Here is a 19,920-nt window from a genome sequence, read left to right on the forward strand (position 1 = left end):
TCGCAACCCATTTTTACATACACAAAGTTGTTGCTCCTTCACTAATAGCACCCCTACCACTTTTAAGTACTTCGCATTACTGTCAGCTGCATGAAAATGTTAACACATTTTCTATTATCTGACTTATTATTATTATTATTATTATTATTGAATAATTTTTGGTGTAATGACACACAACTGTATTTATTTTGCAAAGAAACATGAATAATGGTTAAAACCAAAACTAAACATTGTGCTGAAGTTTTTTCATGGGTCTTGGCACGTCCATAAGTGTGTGCCAGTTACTTTACCCATTAACTATGCCCATGATAAATAAAAACAGCCCTGAAGTTCATTTCAGGTGAACTGTAAGAGAGACAAAAAAAACACATGTTCCAACTGTATTCTGAACCCTTTCTATCATTCCATGTGCATGTTCTACTTACTGATGAAAAATTTTAAACAAGATGCTCCCAGACATAGTATATTCGGTATCAGTCAAAATTCAAAAATAAGATAAAGGATTACAAATATGCCCCTTATTTTTACATTAAGTTATATCAGGATTCTGAAATAATTATTTATCTCCAATGAGTACCAATATAAAAGAAAGTACACATTAGTGAACAATAGTCAAAATGTATGACTGTGAAAGCAGCAGACGTTTTTTAGTCACTGTTAACAGGAACTGATGAAAGCAAACAAAACGCCCTTGGTAACATGTAAGCAGAAATATCATTAACGTAAGTCAGTACTTAAATATAAGACAAATAAACAGCATGTAATGGATGGTTCCACAATCATTCCAGTTGAGTTCAATTCAGGAAAATTCCAGGCTGGAGAAGTACACTGAAGACTTTGACATGCACTTCAAGCCACTTGTATACACCCATAGTCTTGGAACAAGAAGCATTATATTACTGAAAGATCTCTTCCTCTCCAGAGTAAAGGATCATCAGGTGGTGATAAAACTTTATTTTTGAGTATGAATCTGTAACCAAATCTGTCAAGATTGCCTTCCACATGAGTCACTGCATTTACATCCACATCAATCCACCCCATGAACCAGTAATTTTGCCTTTTTGACCATTACTCCACACTGAATTCAGTTCAAAATGTGAGAAAAGGTTGGACATAGCTGTCTTTGATGTTGTCAGTACATCATTGGACTGGAATAAAATGCCTTCAATAAAAGTAGTAGTACAGCTGTGCACTTTACAACACAATTCTTAACCTTCCTAGAAGCTATTCAGCACCACCTACACAAAATATTCCAAATGCAGTTTTCTTTGAGTATGAATTTTTCACTCTGCAGCAGAATGTAAACCATGTTAAACTACATTTATGACTGAATAAAACAGTTTACGCAGCCCAAAAATAGAGGCTTTTCTGTTTTGTGAGTAATGCTCTTAGCAACATAGCCAGCCAATTGATGATCAATAACACACTTTTTGTGTGTAGATTACTGAATATAAGAGAAAACAATATTTTTTGTCAGAGTGTAACGACAGTCAGCACAAAATACATGAATGCAAGGATATCTCCTGTCATTTACCAAAGTGTGCCATCGCTGCATAAATGGCAATGACCCTAAATATAAGACAACCGGCGCATTTTTAAGAGGATCCTTGAAAAAGAAATTAAACATATTCTGACTAATCAAAATTACAAACTGTTTTACTGACAAAGTACGTGTCAAAAAGCTAACATTGTAACTATTCCAAACTTATGCCATCTATTGATTGCCTAAATTTTGATAATACCAGGAGGAATAGAATGACACCAAAAAAAATTTACATTAATTTTGAGACAGTTTTCTTTTCTACCTTTTTTGCATACTAACCCTGTAGTCAATGGCATCACTATTTTTGATCATCATTGCCATTGTCGTTATAGCATAGCTGTGAAATCTGTGTCTTCGTCATCATAAATATTTGGCTGTTTCTCCCTAACATGTTGCTATCACTGGGGCTGTCGATATGTGGCGACCTCAGAACACAGCAGTCATCCCCACCCCCCCACCCCTCCGAACACATATTGGATGCTGCTTCTATATTGATGTGAGAATGTTATAATGACTCTTGCTTCCAGACATATTGCCTGTCCATCGCTCCCATCGCTCTCTCACTGGCTGTATAGAACCAGCTAACATCATCCCCTCTTTCATTCCCATCATATGTCATGGCCTACAGACTGGAAATATGCTCATGTCATACCAATACCCAAAAAGGAAAGTAAGAATAATCTGTTGAATTACAGGCCCATATCACTAACATCGATTTGCAGTAGGGTTTTGGAACATAAACTGTATTCGAACTTTATGAAGTACCTCGAAGAAAACAATTTATTGACATACAGTCAGCACGGATTCACAAAATATCGTTCTTGCAAAACACAACTATCTCTTTATATTCATGAAGTAATGAATGCTATCGACAGGGGGTGTCAAATTGATTCCATATTTTTTGATTTCCAGAAGGCTTTCGACACCGTTCCTCACAGGTGTCTTCTAACCAAACTGCATGCCTATGGAATATCGCCCCAGTTGTGCGACTGGATTCGTGATTTCCTGTCAGAAAGGTCACAGTTCGTAGTAATAGACGGAAAGTCATTGAGTAAAACAGAAGTAATATCCGCCGTTCCCCAAGGAAGTGTTATAGACCCTCTATTGTTCCTTATCTACATTAACGATATAGGAGATAATCTTAGTAGCCGTCTTAGATTGTTTGCAGATGATGCTGTCATTTACCATCTTCTAAAGTCATCAGATGACCAAAATGAATTGCAAAATTATTTAGATAAGATATCTGCATGGTGGAAAAAGTTGCAATTGACCCTGAATAAAGAAAAGTGTGAAGTTATTTACATGAGTACTAAAAGAAATCTGCTAAAATGCAATAAATCATACAAATCTGAAGGCTGTAAATTTAATTAAATACTTAGGGATTACAATTACAAATAACCTAAATTGTAATGATCACATAGATAATGTTGTGGGGAGAGCAAACCAAAGACTGTGATTCATTGGCAGAACACTTGAAGATGCAACAGGTCAAGTAAAGACGCTGCTTACACTACACTTGTCCACCCTATTCTGGAGTATCTAGCGCATTTATTTGATTGTAATATGAGTTTTTTTTTGTTGTTGCTTTTCTTAAAAGCAACTTAAATTATTCTTTTCTTGGGGCATCATTAAATTATGTAGCTGTTCTTAAAAAGTCAAATATTCAGGGTTTTTCAGCAGCATACCCAGCATGCCACCTTCATTGAGACAATGAAAACTAAGCAAATCATATTATAATTCAAAGATAATTCTCTTAGGGGCATTAAAATCTGCAGCACAAAAGGAAGCCATTAGAATAACGCTTGATATTAACTGATGAATTTTAGGTAGGTATCTAGTCAAGAAAGTGGAAACTCTGCCTGTTAACTGTGCAGGAAGATTTATGCATGGACTCAAAACTGGTTGAAAGGAAACTCTGTGCCCTTCCTGAACATGCAAGGCAACAACACACTGATCTGCATGTGCAGGGTTTCTTGACATCATTGTACTTCTCTGGTGAATCTTGGGGCACACAGCCATATTGAACTCATTTCTCTTTTTTAGTTTTTTATTACAAAAACATTATTTTTATTCTTCAATACCAAGCACTTTATGATGTGCTATACACAGGAACATCTCCTAAATTTCTACAGGCTGTCTCCTTGTAGCACTGTATGAGGCTGAGGTCAATCATCAATCTAGGATACGTCCTCTAGCTAAAGTCATGAAGTATCTGAGCTTACAGTGAGGGAGTAGGGGTACTATTTCTCATGTAATGTTGACAGACACAGTCCTTTACACCAATAAGATCCTGTATTTAGCTCAATGCTGCATTTCTATTCTGTGTCAACAGATTTATATGCAGAATCTAGTACTCTCTTAATGACTTGATGATATGACACTAAATTTAGTCAAGTATTAATACCTGTTCATCAGCTTTTGGTATTTCCATCTGTTGACCATAATCACATCCATATGTTTTATCTAGAACAAAGTTTCACTTTCCAGCTCATGTGCATACTCTTCATTTTACAAAAATTTATCATTTTCATCCAAAAGAACATCTAGTTCTGCACCATTATTAAAGAGTTCTTAAACTTCCAAGTGTAACAAGAAACATCTGTGAGCCTCGTTACCAGAAATTCACTGTTTCACATGTTTTTACCCATACTTGAATACAAGAAGGCTGCATACAAACATGGAAACTGTTGTAGAATGAAACAACCTTCAACACTATGTCTAGCATAAACAAACTTCAAAAGACAGTGGCATCCGCATTAAACAAACATGCTGAATAAAGAACTTCTGTGTCCCTTACACATGAACAATAGAGTTATAACAGACAACTACTCTCTTAAAATATTTATATGAAACACAGAATCTGGAAATGAAAGAAAGATGACACATGTCCTTAGGAGTTCAGATCAAAATGTAGTGAACATATCTAGTTCCAAATACGTTAAAAAAAATTAGGAAATTCATCTTTTCAAGCTGCCATACTGACCAATTACAGTATGACTTTTGTAGCGTTAAATATAGTATAGGGGCTTACGGAAGCCATGGACCTACAGCTTCAATGTCATTATGGGACCTTGCAAAAGTTCCATACTTTATATCCAAATTGAACATTTATCTGGCACAGTAATGTAAGTCAGCTGTTGCGAATAATGAGCTTGTGAGATCACCAAGCAATATAGTGAAACTAAAACCCCAGGACAGAATCAAACAGTGTTAGAAAAGTGGCCACAGGCCACCATCTGAGCAATATTTTGTATTCGGTGATGAAGTAATGTGGACATGCCATTTGCATACAAGCCCTGTTGATAAAGAACAGAAGATAAGAAATTAACTGCACACAGGGTACAATTTAACTCAAGATTCAACATTACACACTCTCCCAGCATCTTCCGAGGTTGTGCCCCACACACACACACACACACACACACACACACACACACACAGAAACCTAGTAAATGAAACAAGCAGGTGTAGTACCGATCAAGTAGGTACAGTGTATAAGTGCCAATAGTACTGATGTTCCAGTGAAGAGAGAACAATAGTCACTAAACACCTAAACCTGCATGAGCTCAAATAAGTGGACATGCAACCCACCAACAATATTTCATCTCCTCATAATCTACAACGAATCTTTCAGATACAGGGTGATTATAATTGAAGTTAAACTTTCAAAAAATAAATAGTTAGAAAATATAGCAATAGATAGTGCTGTAATCATCATAATTTAATAGTGGTCCACTACAAATGACAAATGAATCATACAACAATGCCTAAAGTGTTCGTTTGACGTTAAACAAACTGTAACACTCAGTGTGCATCATTGTACAAGTGTGATATTGTTAGTTTCATAAGCCCATCCACCACAGCAAAGTCATATCACATCGGATGGGAAAAATTGGTTTTGAATTGTCGTGAGGCCAAAAACTGCATAAAAAGCATCATTCACATCGGTTTTTAATTGTTCAAAGGCCAAAAACCGCATGAAAATCATAAATCGCATCAGTTTTTAATTGTCCGGAGGTGAAAAACCGCATAAAAAGCATCAGTCAAAATCAAATTGGATTATTAATTTCCGTGTGGCTGGCGCAAAACGTGTTCAATATGCTGTCCACCGTTTTGTGCAACAAGCTGAAGTCGAGAAACATCACATTCTATAACTGATCCCATGATGACATTCACAATGTGTTGCGCAATGTGTGCCTTCAATGCAGGTGAGTTTGCAATCAGAACACAGAACGCAACATGTTTCAGACAACCCCACAGCCAGAAGTCACACAGATTAAGATCAGGTGGTTGGGATGGCCAGGCTGTAGAGAAATGGCGGCTGATAATGAAATGGCACTTGGGCAGCTGCTTAATGGATTTGCAATGTGCGGAGGTGCACCATCTCACATAAAAATGATCCCATCCACACATCCACGCTGTTGGGGAGCTGGAAAGACGTGGTTGCGCAAAACACTCTCAAAGCGCTTACCAGTGGCGGGACAGGTGCCAGGACTGGAAGAACATGTCTCTTCGAAAAAATATGGCCCTATGATAAATGATGATGTAAACCCACACCACACAGTGACCTTTTCAGGATGAAGTGTTACTGGTTGATTTGCGCGTGGATTTTTTGTTCCCCACATTCAACAATTCTGTGTATTGACGTATCCCGTCAGATAAAAGTGGGCTTTGTCTGTCCACAAAGTCTTCCACAGCCAATCATTGTCCACTTCCGCGCGAGCAAGAAATTCTAAAGCAAAGGTCTCTCTTGCTGGCAGGTCAACAAGAAGCAACTTGTGCAAGTGGCTAATTTTGAATGGATAGCAAATAAGGATGTTTCGTAGGATTTTACGCACCGTGCTCATGGGTATGTCCAATGTTCGGGCAATTCTCTGTGCAGTACACATTTGCACATCACCACTCATGTCCTCTTGCAGTGCTGTGGCCACTGCTTCCACTGATGTTGAATCAATTTGTTTCCTTCCTCTACCAGATTGCTCACTAGAAGAACCCGTCTTTCCGAATTTTGGAACCTTTTCTCCAGACCCACAACAGTCGTCGGACCAATGCCTTTTCTCAAACCCTTCAGTGTCCAGAACTTCTGCAGAGCAAAGTGTGCATAGTCATCATTCTTTTAAAGCAGCTTTACAAGCAGGGTGCAATCCTGCATTGAGATAGTCATGGCAAACGTCGCAGACATGAAAGGAGGAAAACCAGTGTACCCGGCGTGTTTATACCAACTTCAATGGGTCGTGCACATGACAAGTGTTTTCATATAAGTATTCTGACATGCAACGCCATCTATTGATCAATTTTCACAGTATTTTTTTTCTTCTGCCATACGTTTTCCCCCTTCTCCGATAATATTCCGTTGCAATTTGACATCATTCTGAACAGTGGTGTTATTTTTACAGCATTTTGAAAGTTTAACTTTAATTATAATCACCCTGTATAATTAGACATTCTGTATGCTGCATACACAATTACTGTCATAATCCATTAAAGCACAAACATCAAGAATAGACTGCATATTGAATAGCAGTTGTTACTATTAATTAATATCTGAAGAAAGCATCAACAGTTTTAACAAATAGTCCACAAAACATTTTATCAAGTAGATTTCAGTACTCATTAAGTGAGTAGCATTCACACAATTATGTTACCCAACCGTACATCAAAAGAAGGTATCTCCATTACGTAACACCTAAATATACATCAAAGTACTTCCACTCTGGAATATCGCAACACCCTATCAAGTTTAATCCATTTTTGTTCACTAAAAATTTGTGCAAAAATTAACAGAAAATAATATCTTTTCTAGACAAATATTTTTGGACACATCTTAATTCCTTTTACAACACTTACTATAAAATAACAGACAGTGGGAGTTAATTGTCATCAATATTTTTCAACATCACCAGCCACAAATATCTGTAAACGTAGTACAATACATTTATTTCAATTTGTAAATTTCTACTCTAATGATTAACATTTATATGCAAGATTTAATGTTTATCATACATGTACCATACCTGTAAACCATTTAGATCAGTGAAGAATTCATCACCATTTTGTATACCACTCGAGAACCGCATAACTAGTTCATAATTAGCTTGGTCTGTAATATCAACCAAGTTGTGGATTTCAATTCCAAATGAATCAGCTCCTAAACATTTGAAATTTAAATATGAGTAAACCGAATCACAGATTATAACAAATGTCTAAGAGCGGAGTAATCAAAATAGTGTATGCCATCCATAGCTTTCCAATATTAATTTCTGTTAAGTCTAAACTACTACATGAAACTATTTCTATGAGCGAAAAGTTTTTATTTTCATTAATGTTAGTTTTCATAAGTTTGATATTCTTCTTCACCTAGAAGTATCTTTACCTTCTAGGGACTTTTAAAAATGTTTTCGCCAAGAGAAACAAGAGTGACAGAAACCAAAAAAATAAGAATACATAATTTGCAGATACCTGAGAGAAAGAAAAGTCACTCCAGAAACAGAGGGATTAGCCAGGAGGGAATGAAGAACAATGAATAAATTCAAAACAATCTACAGGGTGAAAATGGAAAAAAGAGAGAAAAAAAAGTAACATAAATGATAGACAAATTAACAAGTATTTGCTGATTGTTGCTTTAGATTATTTTTCTAGCTGTTGTGACTCACAGTCCAGAATTTGGAGCAACATTTCTTAGCTTGCAACACACACACACACACACACACACACACACACACACACACACACACATTTTAACCTTTCATCCTATTTCTGATATTTAACTTGCTCAACAGAGATAATTATTTAAAAGTTTCCTGGAGCTAGAAATCAAGCTGCCTTTTAACTTTTTATCTGTCATCGTACACATCAGTTGTTCTTTTGTCACCATCCATAATTTCCCTCAAGTGTTGCTAGTAGTAGCAGCAGCTTTATTCATCCGTAGATCTCTTTTTACAACAATATAGGACATGTCAAAGTATTCACAAGTTTAGACCAATTTAAAATAAGCTAATTTGTATACACATACATTTACAGGCTTCTAGTTAGAGACAATCATTAGATTTACTCCTGGTATACAATACTTTTTCACTTAGAGGAAGCCTTCTTGGTTACCCAGGCCTGCCAACCCAAAGTTTGGTACAGATTTATTGACGACATCTTCATGATCTGGACTCACAGTGAAGAAGAACTCCAGAATTTCCTCTCCAACCTCAACTCCTTTGATTCCATCAGATTCACCTGGTCCTACTCCAAATCCCATGCCACTTTCCTCAATGTTGACCTCCATCTGTCCAATGGCCAGCTTCACACATCCGTCCACATCAAACCCACCAACAAGCAACAGTACCTCCATTATGACAGCTGCCACCCATTCCACATCAAACGGTCCCTTCCCTACAGCCTAGGTCTTCATGGCAAACGAATCTGCACCAATTCCGAATCCCTGAACCATTACACCAAAAACCTGGAAACAGCTTTCACATCCCGCAACTACCCTCTCGACCTGGTATAGAAGCAAATAACCAGAGCCACTTCCTCATCCCCTCAAACCCAGAACCTCCCACAGAAGAACCCCAAAAGTGCCTCACTTGTGACGGGATACTTTCCGGGACTGGATCAGACTCTGAATGTGGCTCTCCAGCAGGGATACGACTTCCTCAAATCCTGCCCTGAAATGAGATCCATCCTTCATGAAATCCTCCCCACTCCACCAAGAGTGTCTTTCCGCCGTCCACCTAACCTTTGTAACCTCTTGGTTCATCCCTATGAAATCCCCAAACCACCTTCCCTACCCTCTGGCTCCTACCCTTGTAACTGCCCCCTGTCTAAAACCTGTCCAATGCACCCTCCCACCACCACCTACTCCAGTCCTGTAACCCGGAAGGTGTACACGATAAAAGACAGAGCCACGTGTGAAAGCACCCATGTGATTTACCAACTGACCTGCCTACACTGTGAAGCTTTCTATGTGGGAATGACCAGCAACAAACTGTCCATTCACATGAATGGACACAGGCAGACAGTGTTCGTTGGTAATGAGGATCACCCTGTGGCTAAACATGCCTTGGTGCACGGCCAGCACATCTTGGCACAGTGTTACACCGTCCGGGTTATCTGGATACTTCCCACTAACACCACCTGTCAGAACTCCGGAGATGGGAACTTGCCCTTCAGTATATCCTCTCTTCTCGTTATCCACCAGGCCTCAACGTCCGCTAATTTCAAGTTGCCGCCGCTCATACCTCACCTGTCTTTCAACAACATCTTTGCCTCTGTACTTCTGCCTCGACTGACATCTCTGCCAAAACTCTTTGCCTTTACAAATGTCTGCTTGTGTCTGTTATGTGCGGATTGATATGTGTGTGTGTGCGAGTGTATACCTGTCCCTTTTCCCCCTAAGGTAAGTCTTTCCGCTCCCGGGATTGGAATGACTCCTTACCCTCTCCCGTAAAACCCACATCCTTTCATCTTTCCCTCTCCTTCCCTGTTTCCTGATGAAGCAACCGTGGGTTGCGAAAGCTTGCTATTTGTGTGTGTTTGTGTGTTCTTTATTGTGTCTATCTACCAGCGAATTTCCCGCTTGGTAAGTCACAGCATTTTTTTAAATATATTTTTCCCATCTGGAATGTTTCTATTATTTATATATATAAAAACAAAGATTCTGTAACTTACCAAACGAAAGCGTTGGCACGTTGATAGAAACAATAACAAACACAAACACACACACACACACACACACAAATTTCAAGCTTTCGCAACCCACGGTTGCTTCAATCAGGAAAGAGGGAAGGAGAGGGAAAGACGAAAGGATGTGGGTTTTAAGGGAGAGGGTAAGGACTCATTCCAATCACGGGAGCAGAAAGACTTACCTTGGGGGGAAAAAGGAACACGTTTACACACGCGCACACACACACACACACACACACACACACACACACACACACACACACATATATATATATATATCCATCCGCACATATACAGACACAAGCAGATATACATAAAAGCAAAGAGTTTATCTCGCATAAACATTCAATGGGATTCAAGTCAGGTGATCTGGGTGGCCAATCTATCACTCAAATTGTCCAGAATATTCTTCAAACTAATTACAAACAACAGTGTCCCAGTGACACGAAGTGTTGTCATCCATAAAAATTCTGCCATTGTTTGGGAAAATTAAGTCCATGACTGGTTGCAAATGATCTCCAAGTAGCTGAAGATAACCATTTCCAGTAAACGATTACATTCCATGTAAACACAGCCCACGCCATTGTGTAGCCACAACCAGCCCCACAATACCTTGCCATAGCTTTGTGGGGTCTGTACCACACCCAAATCCTACCATCAGCATTTACCATCTACAATTGGTACTCATCTGATCAGGTCATGGTTTCCCAGTCATCCAGTTTCCAACAGATATGTTCACAAGCCAGGAGAGGCACTGCAGGCGATGTCATGCTGTTAGTAAAGGCGCTCACATCGGTCGTCTACTGCCATAGCCCACTTACGCAGAATTTCATCACACTGTCATAATGGATATGTTTCTCATATGTTTTACATTGATTTCTGGGTTATTTCATGAAGTGCTGCTTGTCTGTTAGCACTGACAACTTTACACAAACACTGCTGCTTTCAGTTGTTAAGTGAAAGCTGTCAGCCACTGCATTGTCCCTGTGGTAAGAGGTAGTGCCTGAAATTTTGTATTCTTGGCACACTCTTGACACTGTGGATCTCCTACCAATTTCTGAAATTGAATGTCTCACATGCCTAGTTTTCCACACTTGAAGTCTGTTAATTCCCATTATGTGACCATTATCATGTCAGAAACCTTTTCACATGAATCACCTAAGTACGAAGGTTAACTCCACCACTGCACTGCCCCTTTATAACTTCTGTAAGTGATATTACTGCCATCAGTATACATGCATATCGCTATCCCCTGACTTTTGTTACAGGTGTTATTGTTATTTCTACAGAAAATGCCTTGGCTAAACTTGCCCCTGTTTATTCATTTATTCACAAACAAGCCACAAGTGAGCATTAAAAACATTGGATAATCATGACAAATTTTTTTCCAAAAACAAGATATATGTGTCCTAACTGGGCTCCATGAAAGTCATACTACTGCAACAAACAAACAGAAATATGAAAAATGAGAATCTTTATCAAGTTTGACAAATATATATTAATATATATAAACTAACTGTCATGGGTGAAACAAGAAAACACCTAGTTTTTATGACTAGGTTCTGACTCCTTTACAGGTACAATGAACATGAAAAGAAGCAGTGAGCAACATAGGATAATGATCATATTTCTATTACAACCAAATACATTACAATGTTTATTACCTGGTGTATTATACACTTTAACAGTGTGCTGGACAAATGGCACAACAACATCAACTTGTGAGAAAAGCGGTCCTTCTATAATCCTTATCATGGGAGATACAATTCTCACAGTTTCAGCAGCACCATCTGGTAAAAATAGATAAGCACCACTCCTTTCTTTTCCTTCTCTGGCAAGGTACCTAAATTAAAAACAGATAAAGTTCAAATATGTACAAAAATCTAATGATTTAAAACGAATGGGCCAAAAACTAACTACAGAACAAGCTGTTAAATCAAGACCAACTCATCATACAACTATTACCAACCTGGAGTGGATGGAAAATTTCTACAGTAGATTATAAAATTACTGCAATCCCAATTTTATGGAGAGTATAGAGCATGAAACCCCAAATAGAGCTCAGAAAAGTTGTTATAATTAAAAGAGATAATTGTACACATAATTATTACAACGGGGAGACAGGAGTCACGCAATATGTACTAGTACTGTGCATAACTCCCACTGGTATTATATAGTGTATCAGTTTGATACAGAATCAACTTAAAACGGTCCAGGAAGGTGAGAAGAGAAACACTCAATCATTCTGTACCAATAGCTTCCTGCAGCTTCCTGGTATTGCCAAGTGGAGTATGGGCGGCCCTCTACATATCTCAATAATGCCTACAGGACTCATATTTTTTGGTGACAACACTGTCCACCTAGGTCTGTTTACATCATGGCCTATGACAAAGTGCATCATCCTGTTCAACTTCAGTTCACTCATTCCTGATCCTATTTACTGTGAGTCTGAGGAACATCTATAACATCAATTTAGCAGTCACTTGCAAAAGTATTTATTAAGCAATTTATTTCATTTATTTGTCCAATCTAAACACTCTTTTGAATTAGGAGAAATAGAATTATACTAAACAGGAAACCACTTCCTAACACTGTACAAAATTATATTTATTTCGTTGCGCACTTACTTTCAGCTTCTTAGTCCATCTTCAGGTGACAGCTGAAGGTGGCCTAGGATGCTGAGAGATGGTTTTTGACAAAATAAATATAACTTAGCAGAGCAGTAGGAAGTGTTTTCTATTTAATACAGGGTGTCTGTGCTAGAGTTATACAAAAACATTTGTTTACTTAGTGATTAAAATTCTTCTGAGTATTATGCTGCATCACTTCTAAAAACTAACAACAATAATAAACTAAAACCGACATTTCGGCCGAATTGCAACGGCCTACCGCAGGGCGTGACTGGTTTTGCATGGGGATACGTGCTTCTATTTATTACAGACTATCGATGTCTGACATCACTGTTGTAAAACTTTTAATTGGCCCTCTAATATGATTGGCTAGTCATGACATAAAGGAAGGTTAAAGGAAAGAGGCTATTCGTGAATGTCCATGTCATCAACGATTGGTAGCTGTCCGCCAATCAGCATTCGGCTTCTGGTCGGCAAGTTTTCCTCCAGGTGTGCGCAGAAGTGGACTGACAGTTGCTCTAAGCTGGTTGTGCAGATACGTCCGTATCCCATGTAGCTTCTGCCCCGCGACTACTCGCTGGGATGGCCGGCAGCCAGGACGCCGGGAGTTTGAAGCCATCTTCCCTGTTAATGTTGTCAGGCTGCTTGATAATTTCGATCGCCTCCCGTATTTTGCGTTCTCACATCCATGATTCTTTCGCCAGTACTCGAGCTTCCTGGAACCTGATAGATTGTCCATAGTCACGATGGTGTTCCACTATCACCGATTTATCATGTTGTTGTAATTGTACATAGCATTCTTGTTCTGTTACTCGTACGCTGACAGGTCTCCCTGTTTCTCCTATGTAGGCAGCTCTGCACTCACACTGCAGTTCGTAAACACCTGCAGTGTTAAGATTGTTGATTACATCCTTGGTGGAACCTATCATTTCGTGGATCCTGTAACTGCTTCAAAAACTCGGTTTGAAACCTTGTCAGCGGAGAAAGTTGCCTAGCCGTTCACTGACGCCTTTTACATATGGTAAGTGTACCAGTGGAAGCTTCTCTTCTTTGCCTTCTTCTCGTGTTCTGCTCCCTTTGGTTTTAGCTACCTTTCTTATGATGTTGTCATCATAGCCGTTGGCACAAATCGTGTGTTGTAGCTCCTTTAATTCTTCTTTAATGTTATTTTCATCGCTCAGGCAGTTAACGTATGGAGAACAGAATACTTTTGAGCTGGGTGGTGGTGGCTCTCCGCGTGCAGGTACTTTATTATTGTTGTTAGTTTTTAGCAATGACGCGGCATAATACCCAGAAGAATTTTAATCACTATGACACCGGCCGTGGAAGCCTACGTTCTTATATCATTTGTTTACTTTTCAATACTGATCCAGATTTACATTTTTATTTATCCAATATTGTACACAGGAGCTCAAATATTTTTATGCATGTTGGTACAGTTAAATGTGAACCCCATTTGTAGCTCGACAGATACTGAAACAGTACTCATCACATGTTCACAAGCATGGCATCTACTGCACCGCAGATTCATCATCTCAGATGTTCCACATATCAAACCTTTGTTCTGTAACCAATGTCCTCATTAAACCCCCATGCACTGAAATTGAGCAAGTCAGATCAGGACACCAAGAGGGCCAGACAATGGGACCCTCCCTTCCGATCCAATGCTCAGGAAACGTCTCATGGAGAAATGTAGTAACATCTTCATGACAGTGGAAAGGGGCACCATACCACTGGAAAATAACACTAGGAGGCATCTGTGGAACTGCCTAGTTCACCAACATGTCGAGATAGATGTGCACTGTTGCTGTAGACTCCTTTAAAAAAAAAAAAAACTGATCACCCAATCATCAACTTTTGGTGTGTCCCGTCCATACTCAATACTTCTCCTGCAGTCTTTCTTCCCACTACTTTGACAGTTACATCTGTCAACTTTTCCACAGACATGGAAGGTAGATTCATCACTGAACAGCATTGCACCAAGTTAGTTGTTGTTTCTGTTTAAACGATGCAACATTTCAACTGCAAAATCACATCAATTGCAGTGATCCTCAAGCTTAATGTGGTGCAAAAGTTGGAGTTTGTAAGCACGCAACTGAAGAACCTTGCGCGCAATGGTTTGCTCCGTTATACATGGGATGGCCAGCTCCCTACTAACTTGTCTAACGGATTTAAGTGGGCTTCTGAAAAATGCTTTTGCGCACCAAATTCTATGGTCTCTTCATTCACATACCTTTTACAATGTTTTCCAGCATATGAAATCAAACTTACCATGACTGTAAAAGTTCTGTCCCACTGATAATGGATTTAAATATGGGAGGATCCACATTCTATTCTTTTCTTGCCTGCTGCTGTACAGGTGTAACAGATTTTAACTCTGCTAACCATAGCACATACTGCACCTTTCGTTAAGGTGTCCACATGTTGACTGTCAGGCGTACCTGTGCCTGCTGCACATAAACATTTGTGCACATGTGCCATATGTCTCAGTACTGTTCACGAAACAGTGAGGATCATATCGTGGAGAATGTCTCTGTCGATTGAGTATTTACTCAACAGCATAAATAGTGAGGATCATATCGTGGAGAATGTCTCTGTCGATTGAGTATTTACCCAACAGCATAAAATGTCAAGTTATTTTGTTACATGCATTTGTTTGTGCATACCTCTAGCCTGGGCACCCTGTATTATCATGTTCTGCCATGCACTGGCATAAAATTCAGTTGATGTTATAAATACCATTATGAAATAACAAATCCTAACATACTGCATAGCCAAAGAGATGGTTCAACACACTGTTTCTTTAAGGGCAGAAAAAGAAGAAGGGCACGGGTTCTCTAACCACTGAAATACTCTCTGCATTACTTAAGTACAAAGGCCTGATATACACTATCTGATCAAAAGTTTCCAGACATTAATATGAAATGTGGCCACCCTCTGCCTTACTGACAGCTTCAACTCTGCTGGCAACACTTTCAGTGAGGTGTCTGGATGTCTGTGGAAGAATGGCAGCCTATTCTTCCTCAAGAGCTGAAACCAGAGAAGATCATAATGTTGGACACGGGGATCTGTAGTGATGTCGATATTCTAAATCATCCCAAAGATGGCCTTTTGGCTTCAGGTCAGGACTCTGGGTAGGTTGGTTCATTTCAGGAATGTTACTGTACACAAACCATTGTCTCTCAGATGCTCCTTTAAGACAGGTTGTACTGTCATGTGATACAATCATCATTACCAAACTGTTCCTCTACTTTACACAGTAAACAATGTGTAATATGTGTTCATATTCTTCTGCATTTAGTGTTTTCTGAAATGCAATAAGGTGACCAATCCTAACTACTAAGTACATAGCCATGTCATAAGACCATCTCCTCCGTACTTCAGTTGGCAATGCACATGATAGCAGGAAACCTTTGAGCAGGCATTCAGCAAACCCAAACCCTATCATTGGACTGTCACAGGACATATCATGATTTATCACATCAAGTCACTCATTTGCAGTCATTCACTGTCCAGTGACATCATTCTTTACACAACTTTGTGACTCACTTAGAACCGACTACAGAAATGTATGGTTTATGAAGAGCTGCTCGAACGTTGCACACTGTTCTTTCCAACTCCCTATGCACAGTCAAAGCGCAAGGTGGACTGCTGGTTGTCCTTTGGAACTCACAGATGATTCCTTCTCCTAATCCATGATTTTTTTACAATCACTCTCTGCAATGCTCGATAGCCATTGTCTCTCAGTTGATAATGTGTGCCTGATCTTAGTTTATCTGTGAGTGTTCCGTAACATTTCACTTCACAATTACATCACCAACAATCAACTTGGGTAGCTTTAGAAGGGTTAAAATGTTCCCGATGGATTTTTTACGCTAATGACATCCAATGAATAGCCCAAATTTGAAGTCACTGAGCACTACTGACTGACCCATTCTACAATAACTGCTTCTCTACTGATAATACAATACTCCCACCTCCTTTCACACTGTCAAACGTGCCTCTTGTCAATTCCAATTACCTGAGCATATCTGGATACTTTTCATCGTATAGTGTATATTATATAAATGTCTTCACCCAGTCTCTTCTTCCTTCTGGTTCTTAAATTCTCTATTCAATTCATTTCTTCTAACTGAGCGGGATGGCGCAGTGATTAGCACACTGGACTCGCATTCGGGAGGACGACAGTTCAAATCCATGTCCGGCCATCCTGATTTGGGTTTTCCATGATTTACCTAAAATCGTTTCAGGCAATTGCCGGGATGGTTCCTTTGAAAGGGCACAGCCAATTTCCTTCCACATCCCTCCCTAATCCGAGCTTGTGCTCCATCTCTAAAGGCCTCGTTGTTCATGGGACGTTAAAAACTAATCTTCTCCATTTCATTTCTCTTCCATTTAATCCATATTTTCTTTTCATTCTATCTTTATTATCTCTGGACTGAAGTTGACACAGTGCTTACCAATGTACTACTCCCTCAGACACCTCCTTCATATTTGTCTCCCCTCGTTCTCACAACAGGGGGTCCCTCTCATCTTGGGGTCTATTGATATACCAATCCTTTTTAGCCTTTTAAAGTAGAGAACAAATAGTTCTGAAATTTAGGATTGTTTTACGTGCCTTTATTTGTGTCTATTGGCAGTACTAAAAATTTCTCCTCTTGTAAATAAATATTGGCTGACAATTGTCACATAATTTTATAGTTTTCTCAAGTTAATGTTCCTTTTGATACAATTATAATAAACATTCACACACAGGCACAGAAACAGTAGGTGTGGTTGGTCACGTTTCTTTCAAGACTTCAAACATTTCTTTCATGACTTCACTGCCAACTAACAATGTCACCCACTACATACAAAAGTTAAATACAAAACCATTCTTAATATTGAGCAGAGTACAAAATTATTAGTACGTCCTTTATTAAAATAATATAAGAAAGAAATCAGAAAACAATACCTAAATAACAAATCTCACTTTTATATTCAAACTGCAGATATTTTAAGGTGGAAAAAAGTCTGTAAAATAATGCCTACGAATCTTACCTGGCAAAATCTAGACTGACGGGAACAGTGATGCCAGAACTTCTGATTGTTATAGCTTTAAGGAGTCCATCTACACCAAAAGCAGCAGATAAGAACTTATTTTTTATTGAAAATTCGTGTGCATCATTAAAAACCTGAACATTCTCAAAGCCATCAACTTTCAGGAAGTTATTAGGAGTGTTCAAAAGCTTTATTTGGGAAAGTGAATCTGAACTGCAATAAAAAAAAGAGAAGAATTTAATAATTTGGAACATGGATTACATCTTCATATAAGATTACTTTACACAACTGGTCACTGCTTTCCTTTTATACTTACAAGTACAAAAGATTAAGAATTTTTTAAGGACAAAAAGCTTCTTTAACTATTTCAGCTGAATTTGATCTTTCTTGCACAGTGCACAAATATTTACAAAATAAATCTTGTACTTCACAAAATATTTTTGTTATAAATTTCAAGTGCTGAGTTAAAAGCTAAATCAATTACATATAAGTGAGCACATTTCTTGGGTGATTCTCTGTAGCTTTATTGACATGGTCTATCTCAAATCCACGTTTCGTATAAACAAATAAAATCAACCTATAATTTTTAATGTATGTCATGAAACAATGTACACTTATTTTCACAAAGAAAGTAATTAAGTCATTCTCTGGAATATACTTCATTACTTACAGGAGTTGAGTGCCTGAAGGTAAAACATTAATGAAGTACGAAACCAAAGATAAGGCTGGCACATCTGCTATGAATGAAACATCATAATGTGAATCAATCATATTTCCATTCTGAAGAAATGTTGGAGTAACCTGGCATATTATTTGGGATCCATTGTTATGAGTTACCTACAAAAACATAAAATTATATATAACTACACATTCTGAAAACACAACCGCTATTTTCAAAAAAATCAGGAAAGTAAAAACCTACACATTACCTTAACATATGGAGTAGAAACACGTATTGTAATAAGTTCACGTCTTTTCCAGGTCAGAGAATTAAAAATAACAATTTTTCTGTATTCATGACCATCTCCAAATGTTAGAGTTGTTTTCTCTGGAAGACTATAGTGGTGTTTCCGAACATCATCCAAATCAAAATAGGTAAATTGTGGATCGTCCTGATAGGTCTCCTATACCGCATATAAGGTGCATTTATTAAAAGTTTTGCAAGTAACTCTAAAATTACATCACAATATCTTGAAAACTAACATAAAAAGTTTCTTAATTACCCTATATTTTTAAAAAATTAGTATAAGTTAATTTGTCATGACATCATCAAATAAATATAGTGTGCACCAATTGTCATCTATGTACTACAAAATTTATGTATCCCAACAATAAATTATCCTTGTCATCAGAAGATATTACTTTAGACAATTTTTAATTATAAAATTTATATTCTACGGACTACAAATGAAGAAATTTGCAGAAGATGGAATAGAGTGGCTTTCACGAAATTAGACACCTCAAGGTCACACCAACACCCTGAAGTGTGTCAGCACTAAGCATTGTGATTCACCTGTCTCATTGCTTCATTACAGCTTGTAGGCTGCTCAAGGAGTCATTACAGACAAGAAACGACTCGCCAGGGCATGAGCGGATGTGCTGAAGAGCACAAGATATGGCCACCAGCTCTGCCGTGAAAACACTGCAGCCATCAGCCAAGGAGTGCTGTTCAATATGTCCTCCATGAACATATGCGAAACCAATGTGACCATCAGCCATCGAGCTGTCCGTGTAAATCACTTCATGGCCCTGGTACATGTCAAGAATCGACAGGAAGTGACAGTGGAGAGCCGCAAAGTTGACTGAGTCCTTAGGGCCATGGGAAAGGTCCAGGCGAAGCTTCAGCCTAGGTTTACACCATTGAGGTGTACATGAATGGACCTTGAGTAGAGGTGGTAAATGGAAGAACTCCAGTTCAGACAGAAGGGACTAGACATGAAGTGCAGTCATAGGCCATGACATGGGCTGCCGATGCGGGAGTTGAACAGCCATGGTTGGGAAAAGGACATGGTAATTGAGGAATTCCAACCTCTG

At 38.6% G+C, this 19,920-nt stretch overlaps 1 protein-coding gene across 2 annotated transcripts in view; it reads right to left on the reverse strand.

Annotated features, from left to right (window-relative positions):
- The window catches only part of LOC124582178 (alpha-mannosidase 2), a 199,248-nt gene that overhangs the window by 13,946 nt on the left and 165,382 nt on the right, over window positions 1–19,920 (reverse strand). For both annotated transcript variants that reach the window (XM_047131307.1, XM_047131310.1), the window contains exons 13-17: window positions 18,816–19,010; window positions 18,557–18,723; window positions 17,887–18,099; window positions 11,881–12,059; window positions 7,558–7,691 (exon numbers count right to left, since the gene is read on the reverse strand). In XM_047131307.1, coding sequence (XP_046987263.1) covers window positions 7,558–7,691; window positions 11,881–12,059; window positions 17,887–18,099; window positions 18,557–18,723; window positions 18,816–19,010 — 888 coding nt within the window. The remainder of the gene's footprint in view (window positions 1–7,557; window positions 7,692–11,880; window positions 12,060–17,886; window positions 18,100–18,556; window positions 18,724–18,815; window positions 19,011–19,920) is intronic.

This window comes from Schistocerca americana, chromosome 1, assembly GCF_021461395.2.
Source record: "Schistocerca americana isolate TAMUIC-IGC-003095 chromosome 1, iqSchAmer2.1, whole genome shotgun sequence".
Taxonomy (NCBI): domain Eukaryota; kingdom Metazoa; phylum Arthropoda; class Insecta; order Orthoptera; family Acrididae; genus Schistocerca; species Schistocerca americana.